This window comes from Macaca fascicularis, chromosome 4, assembly GCF_037993035.2.
Source record: "Macaca fascicularis isolate 582-1 chromosome 4, T2T-MFA8v1.1".
Taxonomy (NCBI): domain Eukaryota; kingdom Metazoa; phylum Chordata; class Mammalia; order Primates; family Cercopithecidae; genus Macaca; species Macaca fascicularis.
This window is the reverse complement of record NC_088378.1, coordinates 171,143,742-171,157,835: the sequence shown is the minus strand read 5'-3', so window position 1 is coordinate 171,157,835 and position 14,094 is coordinate 171,143,742. Positions and strand designations below refer to the sequence as shown.

The 14,094-nt window shown below is 37.5% G+C and overlaps 1 protein-coding gene across 5 annotated transcripts in view; it reads right to left on the bottom strand.

Moving 5' to 3' along the window:
- The window catches only part of GMDS (GDP-mannose 4,6-dehydratase), a 632,819-nt gene that overhangs the window by 272,365 nt on the left and 346,360 nt on the right, over positions 1-14,094 (bottom strand). Inside the window, exon 8 of one of the 5 annotated variants that reach the window (XM_074038945.1) lies at positions 3,743-4,486. The exons of the other annotated variants lie outside the window; for them this stretch is intronic. Within the exon in view, the coding sequence (XP_073895046.1) occupies positions 4,445-4,486 (42 nt within the window). The 3' untranslated portion in view covers positions 3,743-4,444. Of the gene's footprint in view, positions 1-3,742; positions 4,487-14,094 lie in introns of those variants that run through there. 5 annotated transcript variants of the gene reach the window in all.

Genomic DNA, 14,094 nt, shown 5'->3' with positions numbered 1-14,094 from the left:
ATTCCTGCTGGCCATGTGGGAATCTGCTTGTGTGGAAAAAAGAAAGTAACATTTACAGAAGTGGGAGGTGCAAAATGCAAATGCACATGTTAATACTCAACAACAATTATTTAATACCTAAAATATTAATTATAAGTAAATATAAATATGAAGTATAAATGAATAGAGTGTATTTTCTACAGAATCTAGTACAGTAAGTGATAGGATATACAGAAAATAACACTTAAGAATATCATTTAAAAGACTCTAAAAGGGTGAAGATTTTCCCAGCACATATATACTCAAAAAAGCAAATGATAGAAAGCAAGGTTTGAAACAGCCTCAGCCTTTTCTAAATATACCTGGGCCCTGAGCTATCATCACCCTCACCACCAGTGATTATACTCGGTTTCTGCAAGCATGTTTCTTTGTGACACAGTGGGCCCAGGGAAGGCAGAGGCTCTGTTGTATTCATGGTGTTATCCATCCCCAGAGTGAAAAAAGAGTTTCACTAAACGACTGGTATTGTTTAAATAGTTGCTAAATAAATGATTATACAAAGTTGCAATAAAGATCAAAAAGAAGAATTCAAGGATTATTTCCAAAATTTCATTACACATGTGGAAAAGAAAGTAATGATATGGTTATTTTCTATTTAAACAAAATTAAGATCAGGTAAAAATTAAAATTGGGTATAAAATACAGCACAACATTTACATGTAAGTGAGGAGGACTTGAGCACAAGAAGAAAAAACATTAAACGGGCTACTAAGAAAGGTGGTGGAATCTATCAGCATTCTCAGAAACCTTTGAAATAAACGCACCCCTTGCCCAGGCCGAACGCTCACCTGCTCAGGAGGCAAGCTTGCTGGGTGAGTAAACTTCAAGTGACTTCAGAGCCAATATGGGCACTTTTACACTAAATAAAACAGAATTACAAGCCAATATAGGCATTTTTATGTTAAGCTAAAAACTCAATATTTCTTGAAGACAGAAAGCTATTCTTACTTCTTATTGTGTTACCAAAGGTGTTTTTTTTTTTTTTTAAAGAATATTGAGATAATATAGAGAAGTGCCTTTCACTATAGATTTTCTGACTTTTACTCCTCCGTGTTGAAGCAGTACTGAAATCTGTAGTACTGGATGGTAATCACGCTAACAGAATAACCCGCTGACTCTTGCCAGAATAACCAACTCAGACATCTGTTGTATTTTTAAAGCATCTCTAAAAACTGTCCTCAAATATAGTAAGATCTGATCTCAACATCGTGTATGAGACCTCAGAGAGGGTTCTGAGAGATGGAAAGTTACTTCAGGCACTAGTAGTACAGCCTTTCTAGGATGACAACATTTTTGGACCCTGATACTGTGTTTAAGGGTATAAGAGGCACGACCTATATTGCTTCAAGAACTCACGACCTCGTCTTTCTTACATACGAGATGTTAAGGGAACTTGACACCTTAACAAAGACGATGGGAGAGACAATAAACTGATTTTATTATTCAACGTATATCTGAGTTGATTTGGGAGAAGAATGAATAATGATAAGTGACGATGAATATTTCTTAAATAGAGTTTATATTACAGGAGTAGAAAGGCACACAGTGAAAATAAAAAGAAGAGGAAGGTAAAGTTGCAGAAGTGTTTTACTGTTATAAAAATGTTGAGGCTGGGCACAGTGGCTCACACCTGTAATCCCAGCACTTTGGGAGGCTGAGGTGGGAAGACTGCTTGAAGCCAAGAGTTTAAGACCGGTCTGAACAATGAAACGAGACCTTATCTCCACAAAAAATTAGAAAAGAAATCACCAGGTATGGTGGTGCGTGTTTGTTGTCCCAGCTACTCGGGAGGTTGAGGCGGAAGGACTTCTTGAGCCCAGGCATTTGAGGGTGAGTAGGCCCTGATCGTGCCACTGAACTCCAGCCTGGGTGACACAGCAAGATTTTGTCTCTAAAACAATAATAACAAAGACATTTTTTTTTTAAAATGTAAGTGAGTTACGTTGGGGGCTTACTACTCTTGTTTAACTCAACACTGCTTAGTACTCTTCCTTTACCTCACACTCTGAGTGTACTGCTTTGGTTCCTAGCCATTGTGGTTAACATCCAAATAGCTTCTAGAGTTGGTATTTCTGCCACGGTAACCAGCAAGTGTACACATACATGCTACCTTTCACTGTGAAAGCAGAAGGCAATATAGTTGATCCTAATATTTTCCTAATTCTAACTAACCTCCATTAACAGACTTCAAAACTCTTTAGAAACAAAGATAACTTCAGCAGCAGAAACCATGGCCATATCTAGTTGGAAATGTCAAACACTGCCTACCCATTATAATGTCTCTGCCTGTATTTAGGTAATGACTGAAATGAGTAAGTAAATATGTACCACTACTAGACAGATGGGTACTTAGTAGTAAAATTAAACTAGAAAGAAGGGTATGAACTGTTGATGAAATATTAAAGTAGAAATCCAGGATAAAGAAACAAAAAGAAGAAAATCCTAGTATCTTGAAAATAATAGACTGCACCAAAAGTAAGATCATTCCAGCACTGCGTTTCCGAGATGAAGAGGAAATGTTAGAAAAAGGTGTTTTTCTGTCATCAGTAAAAAAGACATTCAACTATTAATTTAAAAACAGGCGGGAGAGAAGTGGGGGCATAGATAAATTTAAAAGACCAAACACAAGTAGAAAAGCGCCTTTCCTGCAGAAATGGAACAAGTGATACAGACAATAAACTTGGAATGTATGCTGAGAACATGGGAGAAACAAATAAGCAGACAAAATAAAACAGGAGAAAGTATAATATTTCATACTATATTTTAACCCACTGGTAGCCAAGCTTGAAAAATCTAATTTACAAGACTCCTCCCCACCAAAAAATCATTAAAAGATTGAAGAGAAAGAAAGATTGAAAATTAAGATCACTTACTTTCTAGGAAAAAAGAGGCTGAATATAGGTTTAAGAAATTTTGAACTGCCTAAAGCATGTCACCATAAATCTGTCATGTAGCCTTGTAAGAGCATTACTGATGTAGTCAAAATAAGTGAATCTGAAGAAATAATGTGTTCTATTTTAAACTGTAAAGATGTGATTAAAGTACAAGGCAGGTATACGAGACAAATCAATCCACACACAAAAAAATGTTCTGTTTTCAGCAAACTTCTCATCTCTCATTCCAGTTTTTCAACAGGACTGCTCCAATTCTCATCCCAGAAATCCAACTGAGTTTACTGGAAATAACAGGATTCAGATTACTTAAATGACCAAGAGCATCTGCTTTCCTGCAAGATGCACAGCGGGATGAAGCAAAAGACATCACTCAAGATCTGGCAAGATGACCAACAGTCAGCGAGAGATCTGGTAAGAATTACCATTAGAAGGAGGCAGACAAAACCTTCCAGAACCACAGACAGCAGTAAGATTCAAAGTCTTGCAAGCTATAGTAAAAGTTATAGAGTTTTCCCAAGATTAGGTCCTAAGTCACCAATTCTTGGTCCACAAAAGATAATCTAAGTGATTATTTTTAAGTACACATGCAAGTAGGTTTATTTGTGGTGTTTTATTTTTAGAACTTCTTTCCTAAATCAACGAAAGTAGGCATGGGCTTATAAACATGGTGTGGCATTTTCAAACTGGAACATACAGTTTATGCTGTCTAAATTCAGCATATTTAGCAGGCATTTGGGGTCTGAGAATTCTTCATAGCCCTTGGTCCCTCAGAGCTGGAGGCAGAGAAAACTCACATACAATACTCTCAGTGTATTGCACCAAAGAGCTATTTAATTGGTTTTTTAAAAATGGATGTATAATATTGCTTAGAAATGCAAATATTGGTTAAAATTCCCATTTTAGTTGAGCATGCACAAGGATATACGTGTGTGTGTACATAAGTACATCTGTATACACTCAAATATGAATAAACAGCTAGAATGAAATAAATCAAAGTGTAAGGAGAGGTGCTCTTAGAATAATATGACAAGTTAAGTACAAGGTTCCATATTTTGCAATTAGAATGATCATGACACAGAATCAATTAAAAAGAAGAGAGAGAAATAATTAAATGAAGGACTTTACATATGGAGTTAAGGAAGAAAAAAGAAAAAATCCAACCTTAAGAACACAACGTCGTAAGCAGTATCTAGTGGAGGATCAGTGAGCAAAAGGATCCAAACACAATTATTACTGCTGACTATTTAATAAGCACTAATGTGGCCACAGACAGGAGATTTAAATTCTGTGTCATATTCTCCTGAAGTCATTATCTAATGGATTTATAAGGATAAGGCAACATGACATAATAGAAAACTCATTATTATCCAAGTTCAGAATTCCCCGGTCTTTTTTTAGGCTTAGCTCCAGTTTTCTCCTTTGGTAAAACAGGACAAATCTCTATCACGGGAGATTGTGGTGAGGATGAGAAGAAATCGTGTGTGTAATCCAGCCTGGCTCCTCACAGGAACTCATACGGCAGGTATGCTGGCAGGGCGAGCACGAGCCATTTCCTAGAGAAAAGGATTACTCTTTTTGCATATATGCAATTTGTGGCATTAAAAATAAATACATAGGTAGGACTTTGATTTCTTTAAAAATATAATTTTATGGGCCGGGTGCAGTGGCAATCCCAGCACTTTGGGAGGCCGAGGTGAGAGAATCATGAGGTCAAGAGATTGAGACCATCCTGGCCAACATGGTGAAACCCCATCTCTACCAAAAATACAAAAATTAGCTGGGTGTGGTGAGGTGCGCCTGTAATCCCAGCTACGTGGGAGGCTGAGGCAGGAGAATTGCTTGACCCTGGGAGGCGGAGGTTGCAGTGAGCCGAGATCGTGCCACTGCACTCCAGCCTAATGACAGAGCGAGACTCTGTCTCAAAAAAAATAAATAAATAAAAATAAATAAAAAATAATTTTATGGAAATCACAATTGTCCATTTATCTTTTTTATACATTGATTAATGGATTTTAAAATTTGGTAATAAAATATTAAACAAATTAAATACCTTAAAGACAATTTGAATAATAAAAAGAACTTTCCACATATATTACAAAATCATAGATTTTAAAAGGTAGAAATACTCTCAGGTATATGAGCTCTAAAACCCTGTTTTGCTGAAAAAAATCTAGGTAAGTCTTTAATTTTTACACACATACATATTTAAGGAGCAAACACAGCACGACGAGTCAGCTCCCCAGGACCTAAAGAGAGACATTTCCTCCTACTTAAAAATGTACAAACTATTTTGTATACTGAGCCAAGCAATAAAAAGAATTCATCATTAAAACACGAATATTTAAATTTTAACATTAATTTAAATATATCTAAAAGCAGTTTTGACCCCATATACTTTGTTTCACTATTAACCAAATAAAGGGCATAAACTCAAACACATTAGTACATGTTTATTTAATCAAAACTAGGCATTTCCCAATCATTACAAAATTTATTACCTAGTTTTAATCCCAGTTCATTTAGAATAGATGAACATGGCCTCCTATATAATATTTATTATACAATTTTTAACTAGTAAAGATTTTGATTTCATGTAATTACAATCAGATCAAGAGCCTCAATGTAAGGAAAAGGAGCCACAATTAAACCACATACAGGAACCTGAATTAGTCATTTCCTTCCACCCTATATATCTTACTTTTCTACCAAATGGTCCCAAGTACCCAATCAAATATCTATGTGAAAAGCAGATCAATACAACCATTCATTAAACTTATACAGTTGAGAACTTCCCTTGAGAGAATTATCCAAAGACTAAAACACTGCCAACAAAGGGAAATATGATACAACAGGGCAATTTATATTTAACTCAAATGATCACACTTAATAAAAAGCACAAATCCCAGAGTTCTAAGTGGAGGAAATGATGTAGCGTTAACCAGGGAAAGTCTACAAATAGGACTGGTGGTCAGTTATGTCTTCACCAAAGTGGCATTTTTGCCAACAAGACTCTTGGCAGCCCTTGAGGGGCTAAGCTAGTACAATTGACCAAATATGGTGGGGAATGTGAAAACTTCACAGATATTAGCATTTATTTTTGAGGCTAACATAACACAGTCCACAGGCCTGCCATCAGAGCCTGCAGCCATTAAGTGATAACTGAAGCAGTGGAATGCAAATAATCCATTGGTTCACATCAGTGTCACGCTCATTTGTAAATGTTCCCAGTCCCCTTCTGGACCTTAGGGTACCTCACTTGCATTTTAGGGGCATAACCCATGGGTAGTATATTTAAAAAGGAGTTAAATTATGAGCACACCAGTTAGCAATGATTTACTCATTAAAAAGTGCATTAGGCTACGGTGCCCTGAGCTGCTCGACCTCGTAGCTGATCACTTCTAAAAGGCTTGAATAGACATTATTTATCTACTGGCAGTGGCCCAAGATTTATCTATTTCAGTCACAAAGTTCTATCATTTATCTATACGCTCCCTAACTCAATGTTAAATTTTGAAATGCTGATTTAACTATAGGAGGAAACTACATTGAAATGAGTGAAAAATGAATGTAGCACTCTGATAAAACAGGAGATATTTAAGCAATCTGGCACCTCTCCTCTGAGATGTTAAAAGGATGTTTTAAGTAATTTATGAATTTAAGGGGATAAAGTCCTTGTTATAGAGAAACAAGGTCAGAAGGCTCAGAGCACTTGACCCAGAGATGCCAATTTTGGACTTCTGATTCTGGAAAAGAGTAAAATTCTGTAATTTATTAGAAAAGCCTGCATGGAAATTAATTTACAACCTAGTTATCTCCATGTTACAGAGATAAATATAATTATTTCTCATTTTGAAGTTGACAAAGAAAAGCTATCTTAGAATAAGTGGATTCTCCCCCTTACTCTCTGGTCTGCATGTTTATCTTTATCATATATCAAATTAATGTGCCACAAATCCCAGTAAAGAAGTGAAATGTTTAATCTGAACTTTATTTCACTTTCTCATACCAAGGAAGAGTAGGAGAAACCACGGGAGGGATATATCTAAACTGACATTGGCTGGAGACTACAAAGGCAAAGAACGAGGCAGTGTTCCTTCACAGTGTTAAGACACTATGCTTTAGTTTATAAAGATCACAGTGGAATGTAACGTGACAATGTCGTGATTGTTCCTTGGTCTCCGAGGTTCCCTAAGTATCAGAGGGCAGAGTCCACCTTGGCAGTCTGTGGGCTGCTCGCTTCCCACGTTTAAGTGTCTGATGTTGCCATCTACTTGCTATTCCCTACGGGACATCGCTCCTCCTGTGGTATGGAAAGTGAAGACCACAAACCTTGTTTAAACTACTGCAGCGGCAGGCTGGCCTGGGATACCATGCTGCATCCAGCCGCAGGCAGAGGGGCCAATTTTACCCTTTCCTCTTGTTCCACAACTCAAAACAAAGGAGTCTTCTGAACTCACTAGGCTGCACTGACACAGACTGAGTGGTTCCCAGACCGCTCTGATTATTGCTGTCTGTAGAAATGCGAAGGGCAGGGTAAAGTAAAGTGACTGAGCCGGGAATCGCAGCATGCTATTCAATCTGAATGTTTCTGTAATTCATAAAAAATTTCCTGCTTGGTCATTTGTCTGAGAAAAGAAGAAAAGTTATGATTTTCCTCCTCGCCTCCTCCCAAAAGGTAAAAGCAATGCCAAGAATGTCCCCTTAAAATATAACATTAATTTCCAACTTCAAGAACTTAGCATACTGCCATCAAGTTCAATCTCCATTAGAAATCCATTAGGGTATATACTTTTAGGACCTATCAAATCATTCTTTCTCAGTTGTGTAATTCTGTTGGAATTTTACTGTAACAACTAAATATCAATAAAAAATGAGACTGACCAGAAATGACACCAATTTTATTCTGTGATAAATCAAAAAACGTCACATATCATAGATGGAAATAAAACATAAATTAGAGACCCTGTTGTTGTGAATGCAAGTAGATTTTATATTATTAAGACATTTCATTTACAGGGGCCTATAAATCTAATAGTTACTTTATTAATAGTAGTCTTAATAAAAAATAGACTATTAGAATTACTAATAGCATTCTCAATAAAAAACAGATTGTAAGTGCATCTTACTGAGCAGTTTTGTAAGGAACAATGGCCACTTTACTTATTTCATTTTAATCAATTATACTGATTTTTAAAAATCAAGAATAAAAACAATATTTATTATATTTATCAACACCAGTGACTCAGGGAATAAACACTAAAGTTTCTGTGTCAGAGGTAATAATGTCTGGTTATTATAATAAGAATTAGATTTGACTCTTTTAGCAAATAATAAACTTTATCCCAGCAGCTCCAAGCTTTGATTTGAAAAATGATTAAATTAGTAGAACTCATTCTTATTGGTTAGCTCTTATTAACAAGTGGCAGATTTTTTTCTTATTTGCTCTTAGCATTTTTACTCTAAGTAGTAGTAAAAGTGCTGGCAACTGCTGCTTCTACTTTCAATTGCTGAGCAAACTTACAGATGTGCCAGACTCTGCACTTACACAGATGTTCTCATTTATTCTTCTTCACCACCACATGACATAAGTACTTTCATCAGATCCATTTCACGGATGAGAAAACAGACATGTAGAGAGGGTAAGCAACTTGCCTTGGATTCAAACCCACGAAAGTCTACTGTAGGTCCTGTTCTTTACCACTGAGCAGCTATATATGTTATTCAATAATACCTTTTTGATAATCGTAATAAAAACCTTGCAGGTAGACATCACTATCAGTTTAGAGATGACAACGCATACTTGGAGAGGTTTACACAATTTTGCCAAAGCTGGTAAGAGGCAGCGCTGGCTTCTGAGCTCAGGGTACCAACCAGGGGGATCTTACAAAGACTCCAGGTGCTAGAAGGCCACAGATTTGGAAACACTTTACAAAACTGCAAGTTATCAACGTTTCTAGGTATATTTTTCATTAAGTAAAAAAATCCAAATTTATACTGAACTTATACCAAATTTATACTAAATGTACACATATTTACGTTTGACTACCTCCAAAATAGGAAGAAAGAGCTGTGAAGGTGAGAATGAGGCACCACATGTTTATAATAACTGGATCCAGAGTTTTACTCTGTTATGAATTTTCTTCTGCTCTGCCTTCATTATCAATCATCTTTCTCTACCGGTTCCTTTCCTTCTGCCTTTAAATCTTAAGATTTGCCCTTCTAAACAATGTTATCGTCATTAGCAAAAACAAAACCTTTCTTCAACCCTCAGCAATTTATTTTCTTTTTCCTCCCAAATTACTTAAAAACTACTCTGTACAGGTATCCCTCAGTATTTACAGAGGATTGGTTCCAGGACCTCCTGCAGATACAAAAATCCAAGGACGCTCAACTCCCTATATAAAATGGTATAGTATTTGCATATAACCTACATGCATTCTCCTATATACCTTAAATCATCTCTAGATTACTCATAATACTAAATACAGTGTAGATGTTATATAAATAGTTGCACTGTATTTTTAGTTTTTAGGTTTTTTTGTTTTGTTTTGTTTTGTTTTCAGACAAAGGCTCTGTGGCCTAGACTGGAGTGTAATGGTGCCATCATGGCTGTTTGCAGCCTTGACTACCTGGGTTAAAACGATCCTCCCACCTCAGCACGCCAAGTAGCTGGGACTACAGGGATGTGCCACCATTCCTGGCTATTTTATTATTATTTTTGAAGAGAGAGGGGTCTTGCTGTGTTGCCCAGGCTGGTCTCAAACTCCTGGGCTCAAGCTATCCTCTCCGTATTAGTATGTTTTCACACTGTTATAATTACTAAGACTGGGTAATTTATAATGGAAAGAGATTTAATCGACTCACAGTTCACCAAGGCTGGGGAGGCCTCAGGAAACTTATAATCATGGTGGAAGGCAAAGGGGAAGCAAGGCATCTTCTTCACAGGGCGGCAGGAAGGAGAAGGCCAGAGGAATGACCAAACACTTGTAAAACCATCAGATCTCGTGAGAACTCACTATCACAAGAACCCCAAGGGGAAACAACCCCCACGATCCAATCACCTCCACCTGGTCTCTCCCTCACACGTGGGGATTATGGGGATTATAATTCAAGATGAGATTTGGGTGGGGGCACAAAGCCTAACCATATCATTCTGCTCCTGGCCCCTCCCAAATCTCAGGTCCCTTTCACATTTCAGAACCAATCATGCCTTCCCAACAATCCCCCAAAGTCTTAACTCATTCCAGCATTAACCCAAAAGTCCAAGTCCAAAGTTTCATACGAGACAAGGCAAGTCCCTTCTGTCTAGAAGACTGCAAAATCTAAAGCAAGTTAGTTACTGCCAAGATACAATGAGGGTATAGGCATTGGGTAAATGTTCCCATTCCAGATGGGCGAAATTGGCCAGAACAAAGGGGCTACAGGTCCCATGCAAGTCTGAAATCCAGCTGGGTGGTCATTAAGCCTTAATGTTCCAAAATAATCTCCTTTGACTCCATGTCTCACATCAAGAGGTGTGCCCCCATGGCCTTGGGCACTCCCACCTTGGCCTCCCAAAGGAGGGTTGGGATTATAGGTATGAACCACTGCACCTGGTCAATATTTTAAAATTTATATATATATAAAAATATATATATTTATAAATATATATATATAATTTATTTATTTTGCTGTATTGTTATTTTTTATTGTAGAATCACGGATGCAGAACATGCAAAAACAAAGGGCTGACTATGCTACTTTCCTTCAGCCTTCATTCATTCTCCACACACTCATTAAAACTTGGTATGTGGCTTCCACCTCCACTGGATCTATATGAAAAACAACTACCTCCCAAACATCAAACTCAGTGGCATGTTGGGTCATTCCATGGCATTTCCCTTTGTGACTGCCTATTCTGTAAACCTGCCTCTCTTCCTTCACTTTCATTATTCTGTGCCACCCTGGTTTCTTCCTTATCTCTCAATCATTCTTCTAACTTCTTGGTCCTTAAAAAAAGAGTCGTGTTCCCAGGTTTTGCATTCCAACAACTTCACCGCTCTCCCTCCACATTCTCCCTGGACACTTGATTCACTTCCATGGCTTCAACTACTCTTCTATGCAAAGAGATTCACGTTCCCCTCTGGCACAGGCCTCTCTCCCAACTTCCAAACATCCACTGGATTTTACCATGGCATTTATTCTTGGTTTCTTTAGAGATTTTCTACTTAAAAAAATCTTCATTGATATATAATTCACGTACAATTAAATTGATTTTAGTAAACTCAGGGAGTTACACAACCATTACCGCGACCTAAGTTTAGAATACTTCATTACCCGTAAAGAAACCTTGCACCCATTAGCAGTCGTTCCCATTTCTGGTACCCAGCCCATGGCAACTACTATGTACTTTCAGTGTCTATGGATTCACGTATTCTGGACATTTCATATAAATGGAATCATATAATATGTTGCCTTTTGAGTCTATCTTCTTTTACTTAGCATACTGTTTTCCAGGTTCATCCATGTTGCAGTGTCCATTAGTACTTCCTTCCTTCTTTTTATGGTTGAATAATATGACATATGGATGAATCACATTTTATTTATCCATTTATGAATTAAAGGACATCATTCTACCAAAAGTTCCACTTTTTGGCTATTGTGAATAATGCTGCTACTAAGATTCCTGTGCAAGTTTTCATGTGGACATATGTTTTCGTTTATCTTAAATATGTGCCTATATTGAACACCGAGAAACTGTTTTTTTTTTGTTGTTTTTTTTTTTTTTTTTGAGACGGAGTCTCGCTCTGTAGCCCAGGCTGGAGTGCAGTGGCTGGATCTTGACTCACCACAAGCTCCACCTCCTGGGTTCACGCCATTCTCCTGCTTCAGCCTCCCAAGTAGCTGGGACTACAGGCACCTGCCACCTCGCCTGGCTAGTTCTTTGTATTTTTTACTAGAGACAGGGTTTCACCGTATTGGCCAGGATGGTCTCAATCTCCTGACCTCGTGATCCGCCCGTCTCGGCCTCCCAAAGTGCTGGGATTACAGGCGGGAGCCACCGCGCCCGGCCAGAAACTGTTAAACTGCTTTACAAAGTGGCTAAGCTGTCTTACACGATCAATGTATGAGGGGTCCAATATCTCCACACCATCACCAATACTTGCTATGGTCTGTCTTTTTTGTCACAGCCAATCTGGTGGGTGTGAAGTGGTATTCCCTGTGGTTTTGAGTGGCATTTCCTGAATGACTCACGTGCATGTCCTTTCATGTCGCTGAATGTTTTCTTTGGGGAAATGTCTATTTAAGTCCTTTGCCTATTTTTAATTAGGTTATTTGTCTTCTTATTCTTGAGTTGTAAGAGTTCTTTATACATTCTGATACTGGCCCCTTATCAGACACATGACTTGCAAATGTTTTCTCCCATTTGGTAGGTTGCTTTCTTACTTTTTTGATGGTGTCCTATCAGAACAGTTTTTAACTTTGATGGAGTCCATTTTATCTATTTTTTCTTTTGTTGCTTGTGCTTTAGATGTTATATATCTAAGAAGGCTATGCCTCACTAAAGTTCAAGAAGAGTATTTCTTGTCTGTGTTTTCAATCCATCAGCCTTGGAAATCTGGAATCGGCCTGTAACATACCTTTTACCAAAGCCCACAATAAATCCACTTTTAATTAAGCTTTTAACACTTCATATGAATTACTTAAAAATAACAGACACAAATTTAGCAGAGTGGATTTAGGTTCAATGATGTTTTCAAAAAGAAAGTGCTACTATTTTTTATCCCAGCCATGTCAATGTGAACAGTTGATGCCTCAATTTTAGCACTTATATTTCCAGCTAGGATCATTTTGAGTTCATTTTGAGTTAATTTTTGTGACGCTCTTTCCCCACTAATTTGTCTGGGTACCCTTGTTGAAAATCAACCAATTACAAATGTATGGACTTATATTTTAAAAATCAACCTTATTTTCTGTCACAAAGTCAACTACTGATTTTTAATGGTATTGCCATCTATCCTCCTGGTCTGATACATAAAGTCATCTTTGATTCTTTCCTCTCCTGTGCTCTCCCACACGGGCATTAGTCAAACCACATGGTTTCCATCTCTACAGGTCGTTTTCATTCATCCTTTCCTTTCCATTTTCAGTGTCATTCTATCAAATCAAATCCTCACTACTGTTGTCTTCAGAAGGGTTGAGAAATAAATTCATGTCTAAATGGGCACACCGTGCTGTCACAAATCCAACCAATATACCTCTAATGGCCAAAGCAGAGGAGTTTAATGTGCTGGGATATGAAATAAGCTAGTGCTATGAATGGCTGTATCAGAACAAGGGCCCAGCCCATTCATATTCTAGCCTAATCCCTGAACTTCTAGAATAGATTATGCTAATTTGGAAAACAGGGGCAGTACTGGAGGATTCGAAAATTTCCAAGTTATTTAAAAGAAACTGCCATTTAGTATTAAGTATTTGATCTCCTAATTTAACAAGAGAGGCTAATTTTTAAAACTTGGTCACCACTTCCTTAGTGTTGGGTCAAGATAAGGATGAACCACTAGGGCAGTCATTCTCAAGATGTGAGAGCAAGAGTAACAGCATCAGTATCTCCAGGGAACTTGTTAAAAACACACATTCGTGGGTCCTACCCAGATCTACTAAACAAGAACTCTGGGAGTGAAGACCAAAATCAGTGTTTTAACAAGACGACCAGGTCATTCCAATGCACACTAGAAGTTTGATAACCACTGGGCTAGGAGACAGGTGAGGATCCAGGGCTGAGATCACATGACAACATCAACACCTCTTCCAGATGCTGAAATTGCCAAGGAGGCCACAGAACTCCACAAATCCCATCGATTGTAAACATTCAGTAGTTACGTCTTCATGATATGGCTACACATACAAATTGTTAGGATCCATGTTTAACTTCTGAAGGTAGCACAAGCTTTTGGAATTATTCAAAATGTAGTGTTCTCTTAAGAAAAACGATAAATAATGTACTTATTTTTATACCACAAATCCCATAGAACAGAAACAACATAGTAGAGATATAAGTAGCACCTATTATTAAAGTATGTTCATACTTAAATATGACATTTCTTTTCTCTTGGGAGAGACTGAAATATATATCCAAAGAGAAAGCCATAACACACATACAGCTTTTACCTAGAAATAT